The sequence below is a fragment of the Pangasianodon hypophthalmus genome, chromosome 24, assembly GCF_027358585.1.
Source record: "Pangasianodon hypophthalmus isolate fPanHyp1 chromosome 24, fPanHyp1.pri, whole genome shotgun sequence".
Taxonomy (NCBI): Eukaryota; Metazoa; Chordata; class Actinopteri; order Siluriformes; family Pangasiidae; genus Pangasianodon; species Pangasianodon hypophthalmus.
In genome coordinates this window covers 8,725,594-8,751,539 of record NC_069733.1, presented here as the reverse complement: position 1 = coordinate 8,751,539, position 25,946 = coordinate 8,725,594, and the positions used below count along the sequence as shown (strand labels likewise).

Sequence of the window (25,946 nt, the reverse complement as noted above, 5' to 3'; positions counted from 1 at the left end):
AGAGAACCAGCATGAGGATGTGTTTTTGATAGAAACTCGAAAGCACTTCTATAAGTCACTCTGGTCAAGCAAATGCTGTAAAGGTAATAAATATAGCCTAAGCGATTTAAACTCGCCAGTATATTCTATATATAAAAGTGCAGTAATCCATGCAAATTATATGATTTAAATTCAATCAAGTCGAAGTTTACATTAGTTAGTCTTCTAATGTGTAAATTTACACACACTCAGGAGCATGAGTAGAATATGAATGTTTTTCTGAATTTACAGGATTTTCATGAATACCAAATTTCATGTGTAAAAGCTCGTACGAGGGATTTGCAAATAAATCCGTTTATATCCAGCTTGATAAATGAGGTGCATTGTTCACGGGGCAGCATATGGCCTGCGACCAGTGTAGTTGCATACAATATCAGGTGTGGACAATGCATATATTCACTAGCTATCCCACTGGGCAAGTGAAAGCTCCAATGTGCTTGCCCAGTCCCATGTAACCAGCCATGTTGCACTTGCCTGGAGGCATAATAAACTATGCTGAACAGTGGAAAATAACATAATTTAACACAACTATGAGTTAACAAGTATGATAATTATGTGCATTTACACAGACTATGGAAAATAAGCGAACACTTGAACCCCAGGGAGAGGGCAATTTTATGTAGCCAAAGTACACTATATGACCGAAAGTATGTGGACACCTGACCATGACCCCCATATGTGGGCCTTCCCCAAAGTCTTGCCACAATGGTTGTCTAGAATGTCTTTGTTGAATTACATTTTCCCTGGAACTAATGGGCCCAAACCTGTTCCAACATGACAATGCCCCTGTGCACAAAGCATTGGAGTGAACGTACTCAAGTGGCCTGCACAGAACACTGACCTAACCCACTGAACATCTTTGGGATGAGGTGGAACACCGACTACATGCCAGGCCTCCTCGTCCGACATCAGTGCCTGACCTCACTAATAGTTTTGTGGCTGAATGAGAAAATCCCCACAGTCACGCTCCAAAATCTAGTGGAAAGCCTTCGCAGAAGAATGGAGACTGTTATAGCAGCAAAGGGGGGCCAACTCCATATTAATGCCTTGTCTTTTGAATACGATGATTAACAAGCACCTATGGGTGTCATGGTCTGGTGTCCACATACCTTCGGCCAGATAGTGTATTTCTCCTCTCCTAATACTGTAATGTGCTGCTGTTGAAGCATATCCTCTGTGTTTGTACCTTTGACAAAAAAGCAAAAGGTTTTTGGCTAACATTTTGATTATGAGCTGTGGTGTTCTCTCATCACTCATAAAAACATTACTTGAGTGTGACTAGCGCCTTCATTATCGCTTGATGAAATGTTTAAAGCTGAGGTGACTGTGTATTGTGCTAGAGTTATATAACAGGTTTAGTTCTGCACTGTACTGTATTTTCCTCAGTTTTGTCATAATTTCCACATCCTGGTTCTGGAAATATTGTCTAGCATCCATTCAAGCTAAATAATATGCCTAGTAAAATAGTTCCTACCATATGCAGACCATGTCCACGGTTCACATGCATCATGCAGAAGGTTATGGGATTTAAGAGTAGCGTGCACCATAGCATTGAGGTGCTTCATGTCACCAAGCAGTGTATTAACCAATTATGTTTAAACAATTTTTTTTTTTTTTTGCAAAAGTCAATAGAGTGTAGACTTTCTTTCTCTAATTGTTGGATGAATTGTCTGCCAGGGCAGGGTTGCCAAGGTACCAGTGGTTTTAATGCCATATTGGACTAGTTTTGAAAAAAGTGACTGAAAAAAGTAAGTCAGCAAGTGGTGTTTTTGAGCTAGTTTAAAAATAGTCCATGGCCACCATGATCTTGTTACCATAGTGACCGTGTTTCCCATGCAGTGACTGAGAAATAGAAGAAAAATGTGTCTCGGGCCCCTAGGCTAGTCATGTGTCGACCCCTAAACATTGTTTCCTGAATTACTTCATTATGTGTTATGTAACACTGTCAATATCATTAACCAGTTAAGCTGTATTACTATAAGTTAAGTTATTGTATTATATTAGTATTTATGTAATAGAACTGTATATTTTTTTGGAATTTGTCTCAAGGCACTTATTGGATTGACCCAAACCTGGGCTGCTCCTCTGACACAATTGAAGTCACCTGCAATTTCACAGGCGGAGGTCAAACCTGCCTGAGACCGCTCACTACATCCAAGGTAAACCCTTGTAACATTTATTTTGTATTTTTAGAATATTTAGAAGCATTAAATGAATACTCCAGGATTTTTCAACCTGCTCTGTGTCTACTGCATCTGTGTAACTTTGGCACATTTCCCTGTGTAACCCTTTTTTTTTGTTTAAACACTTTGGAGACATCCCTTTAATGTCCCTTTTGTTTGGTAGTTTTTAGACACTCCCTAAGTGTAGCTTATGTGAAATAGCCTTTTTTTTTAAATATGTGAGCTTGCACAGAATTCTGACCAACTTAGATGTATATTGCATTTTGTCAGAATACACACTCAAAACTATTTAATGAAGTTTTAAGTATCAGAAATACAGTTTTGTTATGCTAGATGAAGAACTGTGACTCTATCCAACAACTGTGGTTTCCACTGGGGCCTCATTTCATTTAGATAGTCACTTGGACATAGCTTATTTCTTTTCCACTAATTTCTTTTCCCCCCTTTTTTTGGACTGAACCAACTGAACTTTTTCCATTAGTATACTATTTCCTTGAGTTTGTGTGTTATTATGGGAAAGTTTTTTTTGCTACATTTAGGAACCACTACAGCCATCTGCCTTTATTGAACCTAGGGAGTTTAATCTGAGAGATATGTAGTTTAATACTGTGTACACTGTGTGTAAGTCATACTTGCACTGAGAAAAGAATTGAAAACCTGCTTATTCAAGACTTAACTATAAACTCAAATCTAAGTGCAGTAGTTGTGGCAAAAAAAAAAAGCTTTAATGTTTGAAATATGTATTTTATTAGAATGCTTTCGTGAATTCTATAATCTAAGGTATTGTGGATGGATATAATAGGACAAAACCTTTTGGAAAGCACAAATACTTATCACTTATAATGAGTTTTGAGTTCTCAATGCAGGGACACATATAATATTCCTCTAAATTGGTATTCTAGGTCAAAATTCTCTATTCTTTGTTCATGTGAATGGCACATGTAGATACAGTAGATAGAGATTCGGCTGAATAAAAGTGGAGTGTTTCTTTAACACTAACTAATCTGCTATACTCTAACCCAAATGTTCCCATTTCTTATTACTAACTGAATATACTGTATGCCCCATACATCCGGCTTTAATCCATAAATATAACCTCTAGACATTGTGACTAAAGTTGTTTATATGTTGTGCTGCAGTTGGAGATGGGTGTAGGAGTCATCCAGATGAACTTCATTCACCTGCTGAGCTCAGAGGCAGTGCAGCTTCTCACCATCCACTGCCTGAACATGTCTGTGTGGGCAGAAGGGGCATCCAGACCTCCATCCCACAATGCTGTGAGCTTCAAGGCCTGGAATGGAGAGATAATCGAGGCTAGAGGACTCATTCAGCCTGAACTGCTAAAGGACGAATGCTGGGTAAGCTCAGATTGAACAACATAGAAAAGGTTATATTTGTACTGAATGCTGACAGCACATGGCATACTTTAAAATACCCAACACATCATATCTCCATATGAATTAAAAGATTACACCACAGTGCTGCTGAAATCTCAGTTCTGGTCAGAATTGGTCAGAAGGTGTTGATTAATTTTCGGAAAGAAGTGCTGGCTATAATTCAAATCACAGGTTTATATGAATGTGTTTGTTCTAATATGTTGCTTCTGAAGTAATAACTTACACAAGGACTGGTGTGGCGAACTCATGGATGTTCTACAACATAGTTTAACATAACTATAAACAGGTAAAATGTATTGAAATGTGTTTTTTTTAATAAATAAAACATTTGATCAGTGGTATTATTCCTGTGGTATAACGGGAATAAAACACTTCGGGGCATGCTGTTATTGGAAAATAATGAGCTTCAGGTTGGTTGATTATTTTCCTATAAAAGCAAGCCTTGTCATATTTTGCTTCTTAAATGAACAATCTTGAGGAAAATTGATGCATAAAATCTTGCTTGGTGATCATGCTGAAAGCACATGGGTATGTACAGGCAGAAGTGATATATTTTCATATTTTATATTTACCAGTCAATTAAACAAATTTCACAGCGTATTTATTTATTTTTCCTTTTTTTATTCCAAAATTTGTGGTAAGCCCGTAAGTGCCATCTTGAATTAATCACTTTACTGTTGTTTACTAGTGCTATAGATTAATATTGTGATTGCTGCATCTTAACACTTGCTGCCAACCCACATTTTTTCAGATGAAGGACGGTCGGTGGCATCAGACCCAGTTCCTTTTCCAGACACAGGAGCCCAACCTGTTGCCTATAGTCGATGTGCTGAACCTCCCAAACAAAAAACCAGGCTTCAATTATCACCTGGAGGTGGGACCTGTCTGCTTCATATAGAGCACAGAAGGAAAGAACAGAGAGGAGTAGGACTACAGCTTTGTGCTCTGAGATTTTTGGGCTCTCCCTGCTCAGATCTGGACTGCTGACTCAGCATGGAGGAAAATGAGATCCAGAGCATCTTGAAAGTAAACAAGACTTCTCAAGCTGGAGGCTAAAATGGACAAAAAGCTCATTTCTTTAAAGGACTACTTTCTCTCTTCAGCTGATTTTAAAAGAAGACTTTAAGAAACTTTGAGCAATCCGTCTCAAGCTGCCAAAAGAGTTAATTTATTCACACATTTGTGCTTTACGCACAAGATTTCCTGTTACAGATGGGTGCCGAATTGGAAGTTCAACACGTATTTGCATTTACAGTACTTATTTTGTATCTATTTTTTTTTTTTACACATGAACATATGTATTTATATGTGTATGTATATTTTTTTGTAAAGTGCAATGTGAGAGAGATTTTGTTGTATAAAGGTGAATCCTATATTTGGCTGTTAAAGTGAAATAAGGTTTACTGTCACTCATATTGACTTTTCTTCAGGTTTGGTGCATAAGTGTGTCTGTGTGTGTGGGTGTCTGTTTCTCTGTCTGTAGGTCTCGTTCTAATGATACTTGGTGGATTCCGGGTTATACAGTCCCCTCCGAAAGTATTGGAATGGCAAGGCCAATTCTTTTGTTTTTGCTATACACTGAAGACATTTGAGATTGAGATCAGAAGTTGAACATGAGATGATAGATCAGAATTTCAGCTTTCATTTCCTGATATTTACATCAAGATGTGTTACAACGTAGAACGTGGCACCTTTGGTGGCAGACCACCCAATTTTTAGGTGAGCAAAAGTATAGGAACAGATAGTCTTACAGTGAATGAAAGTAAATCACACTTAATATTTGATTGCTCACAGTAACTGCATCAAGCTGGCGACCCACTTACATCACCAGCACCAGCATTTTTCTGTAAATTGGCAGACAGAATGTTTCTGTAGACTTCTGAATTCATTTTGCTGCTACCATCATGAGTTATATCATTAATAAAGAATAGCGAGCCCTTTACAGAAGCAGCCATGCAAGCCAAAGCCATGACACTACCTCCACCATCATATGTTTTGGATGATGAGCAGATCTTTTCCTTCTCCAGACTTTGGCCTTTGCATCACTTTGGTCGAGGTTAATCTTGGTTCCAGAACTTTTGTGGTGAATCTCTGTATTTCTTGGCAAATTCCAATCTGGCCTTCTGATTCTTACTGCTGATGAGTGGTTTGCATCTTGTGGTATGGCCTCTATATTTCTGCTCTCAGCAGTGGATTGTGATCGCTTCACTCCTGCTCTGTGGAGGTTGTTGGTGATGATGTTTTTGGGTTTTTGTTCACAGCTCTCACAATGTTTGTCATCAACTGCTGCTGTTTTCCTTGGCCGACCTGTTCGATGTCTGGCTGTTAGTACACAAGTGGTCTCTTTCTTTTTCAGGAAATTCCCAATTATTGTACTGGTTATGCCCAGTGCTTGTGCAATGGCTCTGGCTGATTTTCCCTCTTTTCTCAGGTTCAAAATGACTTGCTTTTCTCCCTTAGACAGCTCTCTCGGCTTCATGTTGGTTTATCCTTTTTTAACAACAAATGCAGTCTTCACAGGTGAAACCCAGGGCTCACATTCAGAGCCATTAATCCTGTAAACAATTAATCTAACAGGCACACCTGGACATCAAGAAATACCTGTCAGGCACATTTTCCAATATTTTTGATCACTTGAAAAATGGATGGGTTCAAACAAAAGGTGCCATGTTCTAAGTTGTTTAACACATCCAGATGTAAATATCAGGAAATGAAAGCTGAAATTCTGTTCTCTCATCTCATATTCATCTTTTGATCTTAAACCAAAATGTCTTCAGTGTATAACAAAAGAACTGGCCTTGCTGTTCCAATACTTTCAGAGGGGGACTGTATGTTAAGGTCAGGAATAACTGTGCATAAACATATGCATACACACATACACAAACACACTCAACATACACAACATGTAACTCATCAGGTTTAGTTCACATCGATGGAGGTGGTTTCAAGCTTGAAAGTATCATTAAATGTCTACCTCCGATCTCACATTTTATGGTGCTCTAGGAATATCAGCTTTAAAAAAAAAAAAAAAAAAAAAAAAAAAAAAACTACATGCGTGTCCTGTGGTTGAATTGCCTTTGAAACATGGTTTGTGCTGACATCCAACAAGTGTCTATAGATGAAGTGCCTTTTATACTTTGAAAGGGAATATTTTTGTATAAACAGAAAAAAGAAAAAAGTGTCCTTTTTATACAGCCATCTTGCCTAGAACATTTTTGATGTATGCCTTGTGTACAAATCCTTGAATTCTGCTAAGATGTCAATCAGAAAAGAGAAGTGATTTATGTTTTCCTACTTTATTCCGTCTGAAAACTGGACATATCCAGTGTTTTATTATCTGTACTACTAAACATGGTCTACATATGAATCCCCATTGCTATAAAATAATAATCAGAAATGCAAAGTCTCCTGTTGGCATGTGATCCATAAGCCCTGTCTGACTGCACACGTGATCATTTGACGTTGAAAAAGTGCCCTTGACTCGAAATAAAATGTGTCTGTGCACGAATACGATACACAATTTTGCCATGGATCATTCTAATTGAAATTAAGGGCACTAAGCCTTTCCACTAAAAGCTGCACCCATGACCCTGATTAGAAATGTATTTTATTCTATTACCTTTTTTTTCTTTTCTTTTTCCCATCAACTCTGACCAACTTAGAGATACATGAAATATTTGTGGTGCGAACAGCTTTATTGTGAGCCATGTTGTCTCAAAACAAGGGGGTGTTCAAGGCATTTTTGATTTGTTGTGAGTACATTTTAGGATTCTGTGTTTGTGTGCTCCTTTTTACGATAACCCATGTGTGCTGTGACTGTATTTGCCCCCCCACAATTACCCAAATTATAGCTGTCCATGTCTGTGAATATTTTCCATTTCTTCCAGTATGTTTTATGGATGGAATACCTCATGTTTCAAACCAAGGAATGTTTTATTTTTTTGTTTCCTGAATTTGTGAACAGAAGGTTGAAGTCACAATCAAAATCAAAATCCTCCTCATGTCTGTACCATGCTCAATATTCCTCAGCCATTTCACCCTCTTATTTACCTCTGAATAAACAACTGGGTGTTCAGTAAATGTCTATTCTATTCTACATCCAGATCCTAAACATGAGTTTCATAAACAAATGCCTCAACTGCTTCATTTCTGCTATTGAGAACTGTTTTAGGCTCATTTCTACTCAGAAACCAGGAGGAGGCGCTGCTGCATCATGTTAATAATCTGTGCATTGCAGCAATCATTTCTCATTTTTATTTTGTGATAGAATAGAACAACTAATAAAATAGAATTAGGTATGTGTATATGGTATTTTAAATCAAGATATAATATCATTAGAGTGACATAATTATGTTACTTTTTTCCAAAGAAAAAGGAGAATACAGTTGGAGGACTGCTAAATGTCCAAATACCCGCATGTTGTTGTGGGATTGAAACTCACAACCCTCTGATCACTGGCACAAAAATAAGCAGTGTTCCTATATAATATGGCCCAATATATAAAACCCATACACCTAGTTAGGTACTGAAGTCATTTTATTGATGGTGAAATATGGTTTCATACATATATCAGTTAAACCACCAAGTAAAAGCTCCAACGTGCTCCCGTTTTGTTTGACCGTAAACCTAACTGACTAGCCTTAAAAGTTGTAGCTAATGTAACGTAATAACTTATTACCAGCTAGTTAGCTAGTTAAGTGTAAACCTAACTGACAAGCTTTAAAGGTTGTAGCTAATGTGCCATAAGCAGTTAGCTAGTTAAGTGTAAACCTAACTGAAAAGTGTAAACCTAACTGACTAGCTTTAAAGGTTGTAGCTAATGTGACACAGTAACCTATTACCAGCTAGTTAGCTAGTTAAGTGTAAACCTAACTGACTAGCTTTAAAGGTTGTAGCTAATGTGCCATAAGCAGTTAACTAGTTAAGTGTAAACCTAACTGAAAAGTGTAAACCTAACTGACTAGCTTTAAAGGTTGTAGCTAATGTGACACAGTAACCTATTACCAGCTAGTTAGCTAGTTAAGTGTAAACCTAACTGACTAGCTTTAAAGGTTGTAGGTAATGTGACATAATAACATACTACCAGCTAGTTAGCTAGTTAAGTGTAAACCTAACTGACAAGTGTAAACCTGACTGACTAGCTTTAAAGGTTGTAGCTAATGTGACATAATAATCTATTACCAGCTAGTTAGCTAGCTAAGTGTGTTAATACAAGGTAATGGAAACAAATGAATATATGTAGCATCGTGTTATCACCCAGACAAAAAGTCATTGAGTTGTTAGCTAATGATTTAGTTATGAGCAGCTTGACAAGGTGACTGCGTGTTGTGCCAATAGTAGATTTTTTTATTTCTCTGGTCAATGAACCTACATTTCTGCAGGGCAACTATGACTAAAAAAACTAATAGGCTGGTTAGTGATACATCCACCCCATTTCAGTGCCAAATTTTTCCAGCAATATTACACTGAGATTATATTATTTTCAGTTCTAATACCAGATTACTTCTGCTGCGTAATAGCTTGTGCAGACTTCTCAGCCACCTTACTTTATTATGAGTGAGTACAGTGTGGAGCACCCTGGGGTAGCATTCACCCTCATCAGCAACAATCACAGAGATTGAGTGCTTTGGGAAGGATGAGAAGGTCACCGCTCTGTTGCAGGTATCGACGCAGCTAACTGAGGACTGCAGTAAGACTGATTAACAGTCTCTGATCTGAGATGTACCGGTATCAAAGAAGGACAGATGTAAAAGCTGGGTATGGCAATGAACACTGCGCTGGACTTTTACGACTGAATGGGCATAATGAATGGGCTGAAACCCCAGCGTTGTCATGTTTATGGACTGTCATAAAATCTCACTCATAATCTGGGCATTATAATAGAAATTACATTTCAACTAAATTCAGAGGCCTCAATCAAGCCCTGTCTTAGACTTAAAGGTGCAAGATAATCATTTTATATTGTCACAAATAATGTGGAAATAGTTTAAAGATGATACCTTTAGTACTCAAAAAGGCAAACATGGTATAATCTAGTGCAAAGCCAGATATTTTGCTGAGGACAAAAGAATGTACAAAAATCACCATCTTCTGCTTTATAGTGTTTGTGTGCTATCTAGCTATGTTAGCTTCCTCTGGAACCAAAACAAATGCCATTTAGCTCCAGTAACAAAGATAATTAAACTAAGCTAGCTTGCCCTAATTAAGCAAACTAACTACCCGTAACCTACAGTGGTGTGCAAATGTTTTCTAAATAAAAATATCTCAGAGGATAAGAAAGATGATGGAGGCCATCATAAGGTCAAAGGCTAGGCAAATAATATTACAGAATATTTATAGCATTCAGAAAGAAAGAAGAATGTGATAGTTTATCTTCCACTATGAATATCTTAACACTATTTGACCATTTAGTTACTTGTGCTAATGAGGAATACCTGTGAATACTAACATACTACATGTTTTATTGGTATTGCTTTTCTTGCACTCTCCTATACGTAGCTAGGTTAGCTATCTCAGGTAACGAAGTGAAGGCTGCATTGCTAACTAAGAGAACTAAGCTAGTAAGGGGTATAAGGGCTATTGGGATGTTGTAACCCTTGTACTGTGCGGTTAAGATCATGTTTCTTGTTTTTGCTTGTAAATGTTCTGTAGATTTTAGAAATGTGGTTGCTGTGAATAAATAATTTGTATGTAGATTTTATGGGATCAGCTTGTGGATGTCCTGTAGCTTTTACAAATGGGGTTGTGTGAATGACAGTTAGCTAGGTGTTGGAAGATTAGCTTGCAAACTAATGTGAATTAATTCTGTAGGTCATCATAAATTTTGGGGACCATGGCTTTACGTACATGGGCATAGATGGAAGATTTTCAAGTTTTCTTCCACTGTACCTTTAACTGCCAGAGATCAAATTCCACCCAATGCCTCCTTAAATACTTAAGCAGAGAAAAAAAACAATGAAGTTCAAGACAGAGGAATTTATCAGGACATTTATGCACTACATTCAGCTGAGCAAGCAACCATGCAGTCATCATTTTCTAAGGGTGTTATAAAATGTGCCCCATCCCTTACCACACTGATTTTTGCCACTGCTGCATAGGCTGGCCTCCTGTGTGCCCAGTGTGTGTGTGTGTGTGTGAGAGGACCATCTGTCTGTGGAACGTGAAGGGAATGAGCAGAGCCTGGTGTCATAGTAAAGAGGTCGCTTTACTGAAGTTCGTATTCAATTCGTTTCTATTATACATAATCAGATGCCCTTTACTGTGTCCTCTTTCAAAGTCCTCATCAAGCCTTTAAATTATACTGTGTTTGTATGTGCTGTATTAACGTAGACTTGTGTATTCAGAGGGCAAACATCTTGTTAAACTGATTGTAAATCTAGGGTCATTTTTAGAAAATGCATCACGAGCGGATATTCCAGCAGGAGGGACCACCAGGACACTACAGGAAATGCAGTCCGGGCCAGTTCAGCTCTCATCATGGCTGTGTTCCAGTTTAGAGGAATGCTTTTTCCTTCCATTACTGTTAGGTTTAAACAGTGTGTGGGTGATTTTGCATTGCCTGTGGCAAAAAAGAGCTCTAGAGAATCCAATCAGCTGAAGCACCACATTCTCATGCTTAGAATGCATTTAGAAAGTAGCAATAGTGCCCATTCCACTCAAAATATAGTAAGTGTTTTGTCATTAGTATAGTCTAGTACACTCACCAGCCACTTTAATAGGAACACTTGTACCCATACTTTTTCATGCAATTATTCAGTCAGCCAATCATGTGGCAGCAGTACACTGAATAATCTTGCAGAAAGAGGTCAAGAGCTTCAGTTAATGTTCACATCAAATATCAGAATGAGGAAAAAATGTGATCTCGGTGACTTTGACCATGGCATGGTTGTTGATGCTAGAAAGGCTGGTTTAATAATTTCAGAAATTGCTGATCTCCTGGTATTTTAACACACAGTTAACTGTTAATGCACTCTCTAAAGATCACATAGAGTGGTGCAAAAAAAAAAAAAACATCCAGTAAGTGGTAGTTCTGCAGACAGAAACGTCTTGTTGATGAGAGAGGTCAGAGGAGAATGGCTGGATTCATTCGAGCTGACAAGAAGGTGATAAATAACCACTCTTTACAACCACAGTGAGCCGAACATGCCGAACCTTGAGGCAGATGGAATATAACAAGAACAGGAATCTGAGGCTACAGCGAGCACAGGCTAATTGAAACTGGACTGTCGAAGATTGGAAAAAGTCTTCAGCCGTCTTCAACTGTCCAGTCTAAGTGAACTAATCCTAAAGGAACTGAATGAATGGCATCTACTTTTAAAAGGACAGAGGATGTCAAGGGAGCACACACATTATGAAGTTTGCTGTCAATCACTTTTATTTAATTACATGATCAATCATTCAGCACCTGTGTTAAATTGCTAACTCGAAGACCTCCAAATTACATTTCACTTAAACCTCAAGTGTGGCACAGTATGAGGTAGGGGACCTGGCAAAATCTTGACGCTGCCTTGAATTTTATTTGCAGAATGCTCACCTTACATAATCTTACAGTACATCTCCTCACCCACTCTATTCTGCCTAAAAATATAAGACCCCACACACCTGACTCATAAATCACTCACATCCCCCTGCCCTGCTTCTTTTCAGTGCTTTAACATGCTTCCACATCCAAAAGCAACCTTGCCAAGTCACAGACTAATATGTATAACAGACTAGAGTACAATAGACTAGGTTAGGGTTTAATTAGGACAAATGCCAAAATCAATATGATAATAGCGATCATGAAAATTTAATGATGTTATACAGTTATTACATGAATACAGTAGTTACATAAACACATCCACAAACTCACATAACAAATTTCAACCACAAATCAATCATCATAGGAATATTTGTACAGTCTTTATTATAAAATACTGTATGTATATGTAACTATTTGCATTTACGTGCACCTTTAGCTTATAACATGGTGTTGGATTAAGTATGTGCCACATTATGGACGAAAGAACTAAATTACACTGCACTCCATTTGATAACATATTTTCCTAGTATAAATACAATATTATTGATTTGAAATACAAATATACCATAAATTTTGGACTTTCAGCATTATGGAATATTGTCTGTAGCCTATCAGCAGTGCATCTAATTCATTATTGCTAATAGCCCTGATAAAGTATTGCTTACCGTGAAAAATATGTATTTACAAAGCCCATATAAATGTCGCATAAATGCAAACCACATTTTGCATTTATGCCTTGAGTTTCCTTGAGTTATAACAGAGGATATTACTGATCCATGCTAAAACAAGGAAAGTTTCCTCAGTACCAGAAAATGACCCTGTGTTAAGTAAAAATGATAGTGAGTCCGGTCAGGCCACATAAAGCTACGGACCACTTCAGATAAAGCATTAAATGTAAAAATCAGGACAGAAATCCTGTGCTCCCAGGTGAAGAAAAACAGGAGTGATGGTCTGCGGAGGACAAACAGGACCGTCAAAATACAAAGCACCTGCAGAGAGAGAGAGAGAGAGAGAGAGAGAGAGCTAGCTAACAGCTACGTATGTGATTTGTTCATACACATTAATATATATATATTATTCCCCTCTTATAGTATTGGAATGGCAAGACCAATTCTTTTGTTTTTGTTACATGCTGAAGACATTTGGGTTTGAGGTCAAAAGATGAATATTACATGATAGATCAGAATTTCAGCTTTCATTTCCTGATATTTACATCAAGATGTGTTAAACGACTTAGAAAATGACACCTTTTGTTTGAACCCACCCATTTTTCAAGTGATCAAAATATTGGAAATTGTGTCTGAGAGGTGTTTTTTGTTGCCCAGGTGTGTGCCCTGTTAGAGTAATTGTTTAAAAATGTCTGAATGTCTCCTCTTGGTTTGAGCTCTGGGTTTCACCTGAGAAGACTTTTTTTAACAACAAATGCAGATAAACCAACAAGAAGACCAGAGAGCTGTCTAAGGGAGAAAAGCAAACCATTTTGATGCTGAGAAAAGAGGGAAACTTGATCAGAGCCATTACACAAGCATTGGGCATAGCCAATACAATAATTTCAAATGTCCTGAAAAAGAAAGAGACCACTTGTGTACTAACAACCAGACATCGAACAGGTCGGCCAAGGAAAACACCAGCAGTTGACAAACATTGTGAGAGCTGTGAACAAAAACCCATAAACAACATCACCAACAACCTCCACAGAGCAGGAGTGAAGCTATCACAATCCACCGCTGAGAGCAGAAATATAGAGGCCATACCACAAGATGCAAACCACTCATCAGCAGTAAAGCCACATTGGAATTTGCAGAGAAATACAGAGATGAGCCACAAAAGATCTGAAACCAAGATTAACCTCTACCAAAGTAATGGAAAGGCCAAAGAGTGGAGAAAGAAAGGATCTGCTTATATATGTCACATTGCTTCAAATGAAACAGGACACCAAATTAGAAAATACACTTTATTAATTTTATCAGTTTTTGTAATGGTGCAATTTCTCCACAGAAATACAAGGAATAAACAATAACGAAAAGAAAAGGGAAAGTTTAAATCCTCACAATTACACTTTTTTTTAAATATCAGACCTAGAAATAGGGACGAAAGCAGCGGAAGGGAGGAGGAAAGACATGACGTGGAGGGAGCGGGGGTCGAGCAGGGAACATGCAGGGTACAATTCTACCGCCTACAAAAAAAAAAGGAGAAATAGATCATCACAATGAAAAAGTGATAAACGACAGAAAATAGGGATGAGTGAGACTTAATAATTACTGATCAGAGGAAACTACTGTTTAATATTTCAGGAGAGAAATCCTAAACCTCCTGGATCATGTTTTTTTTTCTTATCCTTCAATACATACATTTATGATAACTTTAGATCATCTCGTCATATCCTAGCTCAACGCAAATTTATATTTGAACTGAACATTTTACTCGTAGCCTTCACTGTACACAGAGGGTTCAATTATGACAAATCACAAGTAATTAAAAAAAATCAAGTGCAGGGTACTACAAGGTTACACCAGCAAGACAAAAGAGATTGTGGTGGAATTCCATAAGAAGAAATCTGCTCCAGCTCTGGTCACATTGAAAGTAAGAATATCGAGGTGGTACAGACCTAGAAATACCTGGGTGTTCATCTGAGTGAAAAGCTGGGGTGAGACATGAACATGGACAGCTTGTACAAAAAGGGACAAATGCAGCTCTACTTTCTGAGGAGGTCCTTTGGAGTGCGGGGTCAGCTGCTACCAACACCTACGAGTCTGTCGTGGCAAGTGCTATCATCTATGCTGCTGTGCGCTGGGGCAGCGGCATCACCACAGAGAGCACCAACAGACTCAACAAAATAAAAAGAGAGCTGGATCAGTCATGGGTTCCAGACTGGACACAGTGGAGAGGAGGATACTGTCTAAGCTCACTGGCATCATGAGCAATCATGCACCCCCGCTCCCTAGAACAATGACTGCACAGAGGAGCACACTGAGCGGGAGGTTACTCCTGCCTCGCGGCAGAAAGGAGCGCTTTCACAGGTCCTCTCTCCCTGCAGCCATCAGACTGTATACCTCCACACACAACTTCTCCACCTGAGAAGGCACGTTGAGTTTTGTGCACTACCTCTTGGAGAATAAACTACCAATTTTAGGTGAATAAACCTACTAATTTTATTCAGTCTAATGCTGCACAACAATATTTTTGCACACTGTTATTACCTGCATATGAGTGGTTATATCTGGTTATATTCTGTACCATTTTGCACATAATCTATACACATATTCTGTGTATTTATTTACTACAGTTTTGTACACTGAATAGTTTATATAACCTGCATACAAGCATATCTGTCTCATTTTGCACATAACTCATATTCTGTGTATATATTCACTCCAATATTGTACATTTGTATAGTTGTTTACTTTGACTTATTTTAATATTTTTCTTCTGCTATATTGTCTTTTGTCTTATATTCTCTATTGCCTCTTGTCTGCTGCTGTAACACTGGAATTTCCCACTTGGGATTAATAAAGTGTCATTTTATCTTATTACTCACCAATAATACAATAGTCAGGGTCATAATTAGAGAAATAGGTCTAGTAAGGCCTACTGCACTGTTTATATATAAATATATTATATATTTTTTTTTAAATATAAGCCATGTTGTCTCTTCACCAGTCAGAACGGAGAGGGCAAATAAAAAATAAATACAAATAAAAATGAAAAAAGTCTGAAAACCTTCCTTTCTGCCTTCAACTAAACAATTTACAAAAATTATCTGACTGATTATGTGACTGGATAAATCACAGCAAAGAATCTGCTGCAGAAAAGAATTGATGAACTACAGCCAGTTTTTTTTTTTTTTTTTTTTTTTTTGTTATTAGGCTTTGCTACAGTATTATCATCAATAATATAATAAATAGTATCATTAATAGTATCATCAAGGCTCTTCTCTATTCTGCTGCCTAGGTGGTGGAATGAACTTCCCCTAGATGTCTGATAAGGAGTCACTCGCTGTGTTCAAATGATTTCTAAAGACCTACAGTGGGGTCCAAAAGTCTGAGAGCACTAGTGAAAATGCTTCTATTTTGCATTCTTTTCTAATTTAATAAAACAATTTGAGTGAAAAGTAGAATATTTGAAATATTTACATGAATTTTAGAGTTTCTTGGTATGTATTTGGTATGTCCCCTTTATGCTTTAATGACAGTGTGCACTCGAGCTGGCGTAGACTCCACAAGTTTGTGCAAAACCTTATGATCCATGTTAGATCAAATCCATCAGAGTGTTGTCTGAACACACGCTTCAATAGAAGAGATTAGGCATGAGGAAAATCTGACCTTTTGAACAAAGCAGTTAACATGATTATCACAAATTTGCTTACATTTAATTAGGGACCTAAAACTAACCTCTCCAACAGGGTTTCAGGCTCTATAGTACCGTTACTCCCTGAACTAATGAACCAGGATGAGGATGTATTTATTGACAGAGACTTCATAGCATTTCTGTAAGCCGCTCTGGACAAGGGCGTCTGCCAAATGCCATAAATATACTATTTCCTTACTTGGTTCAGTCCATTGAAATACTCTGTTGGGTCCATAAGTTGATGACCCCTGCTCTAGGTCATAACCAAATCCTTAAGAACTGTGCAGCATAAATGAATGAACACTATGCCATCACTTCAAGTAATCTAACAAGCCTAATTTTTTCAATTCTTAACATTTCACATTTTCAAAATCATCTCTTTTGCCAGCAATCCCTGGCAATTCTAGGTCAGTAAAAAGACACTTCAGGCCTTTGGGAATTTGTCAGCAGGTGGCAATTTTGATTAATAATAGGAAACTACATTGCAATTACCAGGCACCTCAGACAGGCTACACTAGATCTCCCTCTTTGATTGAGTGCTTGTCCTTCGCTTGGCTAAATATGGACCTGCCTTCTGCCAGTGTTTCCTTTGAGAATCTCCAGCCCGGGGCTGATGATGTGCTGCTACTGTTATCAGAGAGCTAATATATGGATACAACAACTATTAAAGGTGTCAGGGCCAAATGTATATGTATACCTAGTAGATATGACTTAAAACACATAAAACATATCCTAATACCATGAGCAACATGGACCCTTGTAGGTCTGATTTCAGAGACATCTAGAAAGCTCTGGTTAGAAGAGTAACCCGTAATTCCAACACACTAGAAACTGTGGGCAACATTTCATACCTACAAAGATACTCAAATAATCTACTTAGGAAAAATTTGAAAAACACATTTTAACAGATTTCAATGTAGTGCCTTTTTGGTGACAAACAAGTGGTTTATACAAATGGAAAGACAAAAACAGGAAAGAAAATAGAGGGAAATTGCTGTACTAATGATCTATGAACTTATCAGACAAGAGGCCTACCGTGTGGTGGAGGCACCACTGGACCATAACCATATGGGGTAAAGCCTGAAAATAAAGGCATGCACGCGCACACACACACACACACACACACACAAAACTACATGTGCGGTGGCCTAGAAAAACTATAATGACTCATGTTACACAAGTGAAAAGGTTGTGAAAACACATACCTGGTGTAAAGTACGCAGGAGCTGGAGGAAAAATAGGAAGTAGTGGCCTGGGCATTGTAACACTCCTCTTCGCTCTGGAAAGCCCATTTACAGCAGATGAACTCACCTAAAAGAGCATGAAAAAGACACACAATGCTGCAACATAATATTAATACACACTAAAAGGTTTGGAGATGTATATGCCTGAACTTACTTTTATATATGGCTTCTTCCTCTTATTGCTGTTTGCACTGTGTGCTGAAAAGAGCCTTTCTATTGCTGCCAAGGCTGCGTTTGCTTTCGCTACCCTTTTATTAGGCCCACATCCTCTGAACCTCAGTCCATCCACTTCCACCTGATACACAGCAATAAAACAGAAGTTGTACAAGCCCAGCGCTTCAGGGTATAAATATAAAACACCTAAAAAGATAGACAGGTCATGAAATATCCCTTTGAGACCTCTATGAGTTAGGAGTAAATGGAATCCCATGTAAACCAATTACAAGCTGTGTATGTGTCTTATAGTGGAAAGTCAGAGCAACAGGAGTTGTGTTTCACCCAAGGGGGTTCTTCAGGTGTAGTGAAAGGTTCACCCTTGGTTTGTGCATTATATATATCTCTCTACTTGATTTTACGCTGACACAATATCCAGTGATATTTACGCTGATTATATTACCAGACCTGCCAACCCTTACAGATTTTGTTTAGGAGCTCCACAATTTAACATCAGAGTATGCTAGTATGAGTTATCACGCTAAAAAATACAACAAAAAGCGCAGTCTTATTCTCCTGGGAGCTGAAACAATCAACATTAATCTTAAATGTATTGTGCAAGTGTTCTGAACTCTCTGATATTAATTGATATTGCCTGGATGGCCCTGACCCGGTCCCCCATCTCACATTGTCTTGACTGGACTTGCAGAGTTAATAGTAGTTAAGTATGTATATGTATTAGGAATGCCATGAATAACTGATAGAGAAAAAGGATAACAATTTGACCTAAAATGCAGACTACTGTTTTTTTTTTTTTTTACTGTTTATTGTGTACATTACTGCAGAATAACAAAAAAAAATCCAATATCCAGCTGAGTTTTCACAATTGCTGCTGCCAGCAAGCAGTTCCAGACTCCACAGCTGATAATATTATCACCCCCTCCCCTCCTCTCCTTAAACCTAATTCTCTTGTCTTTTTGGTTATCGCTTAAATCAGTTAAATTAAATTGTGAATCACATCATGATTTTTTTTTTAAAATGGCAAAATCACAAAAAGCCAAATTCAATATCGCACAAACCTAGTTCACCCCCTCAGATAAGAGGTGAAATGTTTTCAAACTTTGACATGATGTTCAAAATGAAATGGCTGAATCTCTCTACATTATTATTGCTGTTGTTTTTGTTTATTTCATGCATGGTGAATATATTCCATTTCGATTTTTGGTATTAACATAGGAGATGCAGAGGAAAAACTATGCCTAATGCATCCAAGTCATATAACTGTCACACAGCATGCTAGGAGAGACAGATTTTAGTGTAACCGACGTGGGCAAAAAAACTTTTATTTTGATCTACAAATATAATGTTAGAACTGTTCCCTAAAATCTAATGAGTTTGACTGTGCTGTACATATCCCTGTATATTTTGTAGAAAAGTACAAGTGAATATTGCTGCCACCTCGATGATGAAGCGTTGTTGTTGGTTCTCTCCATTTTCAGTGATGAGGTTATACGATAGGCCTCTCCTTTTCTCATTTAGCTCCATTACTGGGTTTTTGCCCCTGGCTGTGAGAACAGGCCCCTGAACCTTAACCTGAAAACCAGAACAAACCTTATAACACTCATGATGTACTATAAACAACTAGCACCACTGTCTCAGTATGTGTCAGTAGCTCTGCTCACAAAGGACATTACAAGGTCAAGAGATATGTTCAGTTCATGAGCTGAATGTTCAGTTAATCTACTGGACAATATTAAAGGGATAGTTTGATAAAGATATTTATCTGAGTATTTTTGACTGAATTATACAGTACATTATTGTGCCACACAACAGAAGTGATTTGCACACAACCATTCCAACCTGTATAAAATGACCCAAATGTGCTACCTAACAGAAAGTTAATTGTAAGTACAAACAATTGTTCGTATTAATAGAATCTCTTTTTACCTTGGTTGATGAAGAGCCATGTATGGATTTGTTGCCAGAGCTTTTGGACAGAGTTTCCACTTTTCCCTTACAATCTGATTTGCCATCAGATGTTAATAAGCCTGCACCGGTACCTGAGACTAAACAACATTGCAAAGACTGTTAAGGAAGCTTTATATAAACAACCCATGCTCTTTACAAGGTTCAGAAAATAAGGTAAGGACAAAATATCACTATGCTTACGGATCTTTTTGCTTTTAGGTTCATCCGCACTTTCATCTTCGTGGACTCTTTTCTGAGACGTCCCTGCTGAACGGCAAATCCAATTTCAAACACGTCTACAAAGAATACATTAAAGATATTATACTAATCATGTCAAAACACCAACCTTCTCCATCTGCTAATTGGGATTCCACTGCAGGTTTAGCTGTAGGAAGAGGCTCCACCTCTAGGAACCTGTGAATCTGTCCGAAAGCTAGAAGCCTTAGCGCATGCTAAAAATGTACAGAACATTAGGTTATTGTTTGTTTCAAACATTTCATTTAATTTTTCCACATGACATCTTTGTCCAAATGAGGGACTTTTAACCTGTGCAGTGTAGGTAAGAAGTTCAGCCTGATCATTCGTCATAGCTGACAAAGTGTCTACCTCTTCTTTTTCACACGGATCATGCAGTCCAGGTCCACCTGAAGGGAGTTATGAATTTATGTTATTTATGAAATTACTGATGTACTTCCCTCTGATAATTACTAGCTAGTGGCTTCAAGAAACTTACCTGGCAGGAAGATGCCTGAGGAAATACATTCCAAGACCCGTCTCAGTGTTTCACTCGGTCCCAGTGGCCTGTAACTTGTGGCAAAGGCTTTTTCACAGATCAGCTCAACTGGCTGGATAGACACAATATGTAACCATAAAAAAAATATAATCATTTTAAAAGTAGAAGAGCTATACAGATCCTAATACTGAACCATGAGATTTCTCACAACAGTAACAGAAGACAAATACCTTGCATATTATCACTGAAATCTAATTACATTTCATATTAAGTTAATCAGCTGAATCTTGACAAAATCACTGACATATTAATGACACTGATTCGATTGTCACCTAACTCACCCATCCTTTAAGAGGTGCCCAGACTGGCCTTGTGTTGCATATATCCCTGAGGATCCGCAGAACTATGAGACAGGATCTCTTCCCACTCACTCTGACCTGAGGAAGTCAGACCACACCTTAGTAAAATAAAAAAATGATATACAAATATGGAACAAAAGCACAAGATGTCATGCAATTGAGAAGCGTAAAGCAAGGAGGAAAGGTGAGTGCCGGAATAAAGGTAAAGAGTGTTTCAGTCAGTTTGGGTCATTCAGAGGTGGAATGAAAGTTGTCTGATTTTGGGAGCCTGAAAGGACAGTGTTGGATTTTTAATATCAAATTGTTTCAAGCTGTGAATTGATTCTTGTATTTATCCATGTCAAAAGGCTACAACAACCAAATAGTGCAAACTGATGGCCAACCTGGAACCATTTGGCATGGCGCAGAGAGGCCAGAGCAAGCAGGCATCTCTGCTGGTCCAGCAGATCAGACGGATCTTTCACTTTTGTGTTTTCCACTGGTGAGAAGAACAGAACAGGACACACAACAGATTCGCCATGAGCTTTTCTGTCAGGATGCACTGGCAGAAAAGTGCAATACTACAGTTAGGATCCCACTGATCTGACTGAGTTAAAACATGGTGGAGAGTAGTTATTTCATGCAAAAAAAAAAAAAAAGTCAGATTTTTGTCATTTTTGCCAACTCAAGATGCAGATCAGAGGCTTGGGCAGTGAGCAGACCAAATGTGTTAAAATAGGCAAGAACTAAAAATACTAGCATGAGCTCTGGACCAGAAGCCAGGAAGCTGAACACCACAAGCACCATGAAGTTTGTCATACAGCCACATTTCTGTTGAGGTGATGTAGGTACAGCAATTTGATTCTTCTCATTTGTGTTGTGGAAATTTTATCTGCATGCTGGTATTTTTTGTCACATTTGGTCATGTTAATGTCATCCCAGGAAATTGTCCTGAGAGAACAAATATTCTAACAAGCCCAACTGTGGGAGCTCATTATTATAAGCTGTTATAGTGGCAACAATACATTCATACAGTTCATATCACTAGTGCCCTCATGAAATAAAAAGGATCTGTGCCATATTCCCAAAAAGATAAGCAAGAAAAGAGAAAAATCAGTGGAGTAAATCCTTCTGAAAAATTTGTTAAGAGTCAATTCCATGGTGTGATGTGATGGTGAAAGGAGGAAAAAAGGAGGAAAGAAGGAAGCCCGGATCCCAGGGCTCCCCAACAACAACACACCAGCTGCTGTGTCAAAAGAAACAAGAATCCGGTAGCACCAGGCACGACGCCAAGACAACTCGGATGTCGAGTTGACTCATCAAGAAGCTATATCAGCTGCCCTTGGTGAATCAATACGTAAAACTGCATAACACTGAATGATGGTTTCTGTGGGCTGTACTGTGTCTGATCCTTTTTATCACGGCTGCTTTGAGTTACCTGGATGCAGTGGCTGTTACCTTGGTTTTTCTCCAGTTCCTGGCTTTTCATCTGCATTGAAGTAAGGATGACCCTCAGAGGCAGATCAGGTCTGCTGCTTTTGAACACTAGAATAGCTGCCTCTGGAATGCAGGGCTGCACTGTGTGCTTATCCTCTGACAGTTTCTGCAAACGAGGAGAAAAAGACACAGCTACATATAGCACATAAAATGTGCCCAATGTGGCAAGGTTACAGTTAGCTCCTTTAGAAACACATCTTTTTAATACTGTACAAGTGTACCTACAGTGGGAAGTTATAACAAGTAATCAGGTTAGCTACATTTGCCAAAAGCTGATGGTATTGTCTAAAATGAGGTAATAAAGCTAAATAGCACAACAGTGATGTAGTTTAATCAAAGCCCAGTATAAATGGGCTGTTTTGCAATTAGACTCATTTTCTACAGCTTAACTATGTCCACTGGAGAGTTGCTGATAGCTAATTACATTCCTGAAGCAAGTTGCCTCACTGAAGCATTTCAGGCAGGTTGGTTATTTTGAGATAGGGCAATACACCAGCAGCAGTTTCAGTCCAGTTCTAAAGGAAACAATTGCTTGCAGAGGTCTCAGTGGGAATGCTCTAAATAAAACTAGCAAACCTTCATCTGCAGTGGCAGGTTGGTACAGATTGTGAGAAGCAGATTTTTAGTAGGCTTTTCTCGGCACAGCAAAACCAGCTCTAAGTCCATCAGACCCTTGATGAGGAGGCCTTTAGCCACAGATCCAACACGCATGACGCCAACCAGTGGCCCTCCACACCTAAACAAAAATGACTGGCACATTAAAAGATCTCGAAACAACCTACTCAGCTGGTGAATACTACAAATAAACATATGAAATGATCCATGTAAATATATGAATCGTAATGAGAAATCTTCAGGAACTAACTTTGGGTTGGGTTCTGCAGGTTCAGTAGATATAAGAGCACTGGCCTTGGTGGAATCGACTAGCCAATCAGAGACGTACTTTAATCCTCCCTCCACCGCTGACACCAAAGACTGGACAGCCTCCAGCTCTTCAGCTGATGGGTACACGGCTGCGTGTTTGGCCATCACATAACGATCATCGTTAGCCAACGATTCAGGAGAGCACTAGACAACACACACAAGCAATGTGACATTATGATAAATGAACAGCATTACAAATAAATGCGAGCATATGTGCGCACACACACACACACACACACACACACACGCATACACAACTTACATCAGAGCTCTCCTCCATCATGGATTAAGCAATGTTGATCAGTGTAGTACAAGACAAGCCAAAGTCTTCATTTATCAACCGCTCACATCAACGTCAAACCTCCCTTGTGTGTTTCTGATCCAGCTGGAGAATTGCAAGACCAATCTGAGGAGAATGAGCAAATCTGTACATGCAGGTCAATACTGTTAGGAAAAAACTGGCACAGGAGTGTTAAGCGAGATCTAATTCATAGTTACTACCCTGCTGTAAAATCCAGCTCAGTCTGACCAGCGCTGCCAAAACACAGGCCAAGTTGCTTGAACTGGTAGAGCATCTTTGCCAAATTGTAAATGCTGGTCCAAAGAAAACAGTTTAATTTATGGTTTAAATTACCGCTACATTGTAATCTAATACTAATACTGTAATCTAATACTAATACTGCTACACTGTAGTCATGCCAGTAGCTAGCTATGAGAAGACAGTTTCAGAAGCTGTTGTTTTTTGGGCTTATATACCATGTTTTATGGTAACGATCAGGCACTTGAGGGGAAAAAAAGTTGCCACTCGTCTGTTTTAGTTAAGATGTAGACAGTAGAAAAGTTTACATGCATGCTTTCCTATTAATTGCTGTACGTAACATCTTTTTCCTAGAAATGATTGTTCATTAGATTACATTTATTCGATGAAAACAGTCAATTTTAACGTAAACATAATATACCAAATAATCTCAGTTCAATCATTTCGATAAAACAGACAGTTTTACTAAAGGTAAAATCTTGCTCTTTAATATAAACCTATTATTATGGTTGTATTCTTATTTGTAGTGTTATCACTTACATAGTACACATTCAGCATTGTGATATATTATATATTCGACACATTTTTAAGTAGAATTTTAATCCAGGTTATGCCCATGATCGCAGTTATTTTTAAGACAACAACAGAACAGCAACGCAAACAGAAAGTCTTAATCATTTATAGATCAAAGTATTCAAGTAATAAGGAAGTTGGATAAGAAGCAAACACTTGACCAGCTGGAGGTGTGTTTTGGCAGCTAGTCAGACCAAGCTGGGTATTATGAGGAGGTGTATTCTTACAAATCTATTAATAATATCATAAACATTTAGTATTAACCTGAGGCAAGGTGAGAGCAAATTATAGTGTCAGGAGGAGGCTTGTGTGCAATGGTCTCATTTGACCATTTTGTTGTTGCTGTTGTTTTAATATCTATCTATCTACACACACACACACACACACACACACACACACACACACATATATATATATATATATATATATATATATATATATATATATATATATATATATATATATATATAGGTCATGTAGTCTATTCATTTAAAAAAAAGTTTAGGTCACATGCTGATGATTTGGGAAGCTTTTCATTCTGTCCCTGCAGTTCTTCCTGATCTACTCAAATAAAAAGCCTAGCTTGGATGCAAAAGCAAACGCAAGAACCTGGCGACTGAGCAAACGTGCACCTTTTAATCCTGACCAAGTTTAACCGCACGCAATAGCGTTTAGCAATACGTTGATGAAATGCTGCAGCGTTGACTCACAGCCATCAGGAGTTGACAACTCGACTTACAAACCGCGAACAAACTACAGCAGTGTGCGGTGCATTGCTCCTGATCGGCAGCTCTGAGAAACGCTTACCTGCTACAACCCCGCGTGCACGCCACAGAATGCCTTCTCTTTGTGTGCGGTACTTGCTGCGTGGATAATGTAATAAAGATCCTCGGCTACATGCTGGTGATGGCAGGCTGGTGCAGCAGGCTCTGTGTGTGTGTGTGTGTGTGCGTGTGTGTGTGTGTGTGCGTGTGTGTGTGTGTGGATGAGATGAGCTGTATGTGCGCGCGGGTGGGTGAAGATACCGCAGCCGCAGCGCGTGCATTCACACAGCAGCACAAGTTTCACGTGTCGCAGCTTGGTGTAATACGAGTCCAACTAGTGCAAAGCAATCAAATAAATGACTCAAGTTTGCTGATGGGAATGCAGTTTCCCCCTAATTTCTCATACAATGCCTTCCACGACCATGACCACCCCCTCGCATCACTCTGTAGTGTTAATCAGAGGGATGCAGATACAGAGAGAGAGAGAGAGAGAGAGAGAGAGAGAGAGTGGTGTCTCACAGTTTCCACACAAAAACGCTGATAAAAAACGGCTAAGTCTAATGGCCTACTGAATATAGCTCTACTCATGCATTTTTAATACCTTTCCCGGTGGTGAGACATCCAGTGAGGATTGATTTCACTTCAAGACCAAGTGGAGGAAGAGTATAAAGTCAGAATTGTAAGAAAAAGGTCTAGAATGTGACTCAAATCATGCTTTCTGAGAGGC

The 25,946-nt window shown here is 38.5% G+C and overlaps 2 protein-coding genes across 7 annotated transcripts in view; one reads left to right on the top strand and one right to left on the bottom strand.

Annotated features, from left to right (window-relative positions):
• The window catches only part of col27a1b (collagen, type XXVII, alpha 1b), a 69,357-nt gene extending 60,892 nt beyond the window's left edge, over window positions 1-8,465 (top strand). The window contains exons 59-61 of one of the 2 annotated variants that reach the window (XM_026931425.3): window positions 2,089-2,198; window positions 3,362-3,580; window positions 4,371-8,465. In XM_026931425.3, the coding sequence (XP_026787226.1) occupies window positions 2,089-2,198; window positions 3,362-3,580; window positions 4,371-4,517 (476 nt within the window). In that variant the 3' untranslated portion in view covers window positions 4,518-8,465. The remainder of the gene's footprint in view (window positions 1-2,088; window positions 2,199-3,361; window positions 3,581-4,370) is intronic. The other variant, XM_026931424.3, reaches the window with a different exon arrangement.
• Window positions 8,466-11,827: 3,362 nt separating this feature from the next.
• On the bottom strand, window positions 11,828-25,694 carry LOC113537136 (spermatid perinuclear RNA-binding protein). Of its 5 annotated transcripts, none has more exons than XM_026931466.3 (17): window positions 25,263-25,690; window positions 23,607-23,750; window positions 23,286-23,488; window positions 22,997-23,156; window positions 22,382-22,526; window positions 21,328-21,422; window positions 20,927-21,022; window positions 20,586-20,697; window positions 20,399-20,496; window positions 20,199-20,304; window positions 20,054-20,116; window positions 19,832-19,950; window positions 19,343-19,477; window positions 17,886-18,026; window positions 17,693-17,798; window positions 17,523-17,567; window positions 11,828-13,129 (listed from the first exon to the last, which is right to left on the bottom strand). In XM_026931466.3, the coding sequence occupies exons 2-17, from the start codon at window positions 23,625-23,627 to the stop codon at window positions 13,029-13,031; spliced, it is 1,746 nt and encodes a 581-aa protein (XP_026787267.1). In that variant the 5' UTR covers window positions 23,628-23,750; window positions 25,263-25,690; the 3' UTR covers window positions 11,828-13,028. The 5 variants fall into 5 exon arrangements, with proteins under 5 accessions (XP_026787267.1, XP_026787265.1, XP_026787264.1 ...); XM_026931464.3 differs by having other exon boundaries at window positions 20,054-20,119; window positions 23,607-23,769; window positions 25,263-25,687; XM_026931463.3 differs by having other exon boundaries at window positions 11,829-13,129; window positions 20,054-20,119; window positions 25,263-25,686.
• Between the last annotated feature and the right edge of the window lie 252 nt (window positions 25,695-25,946).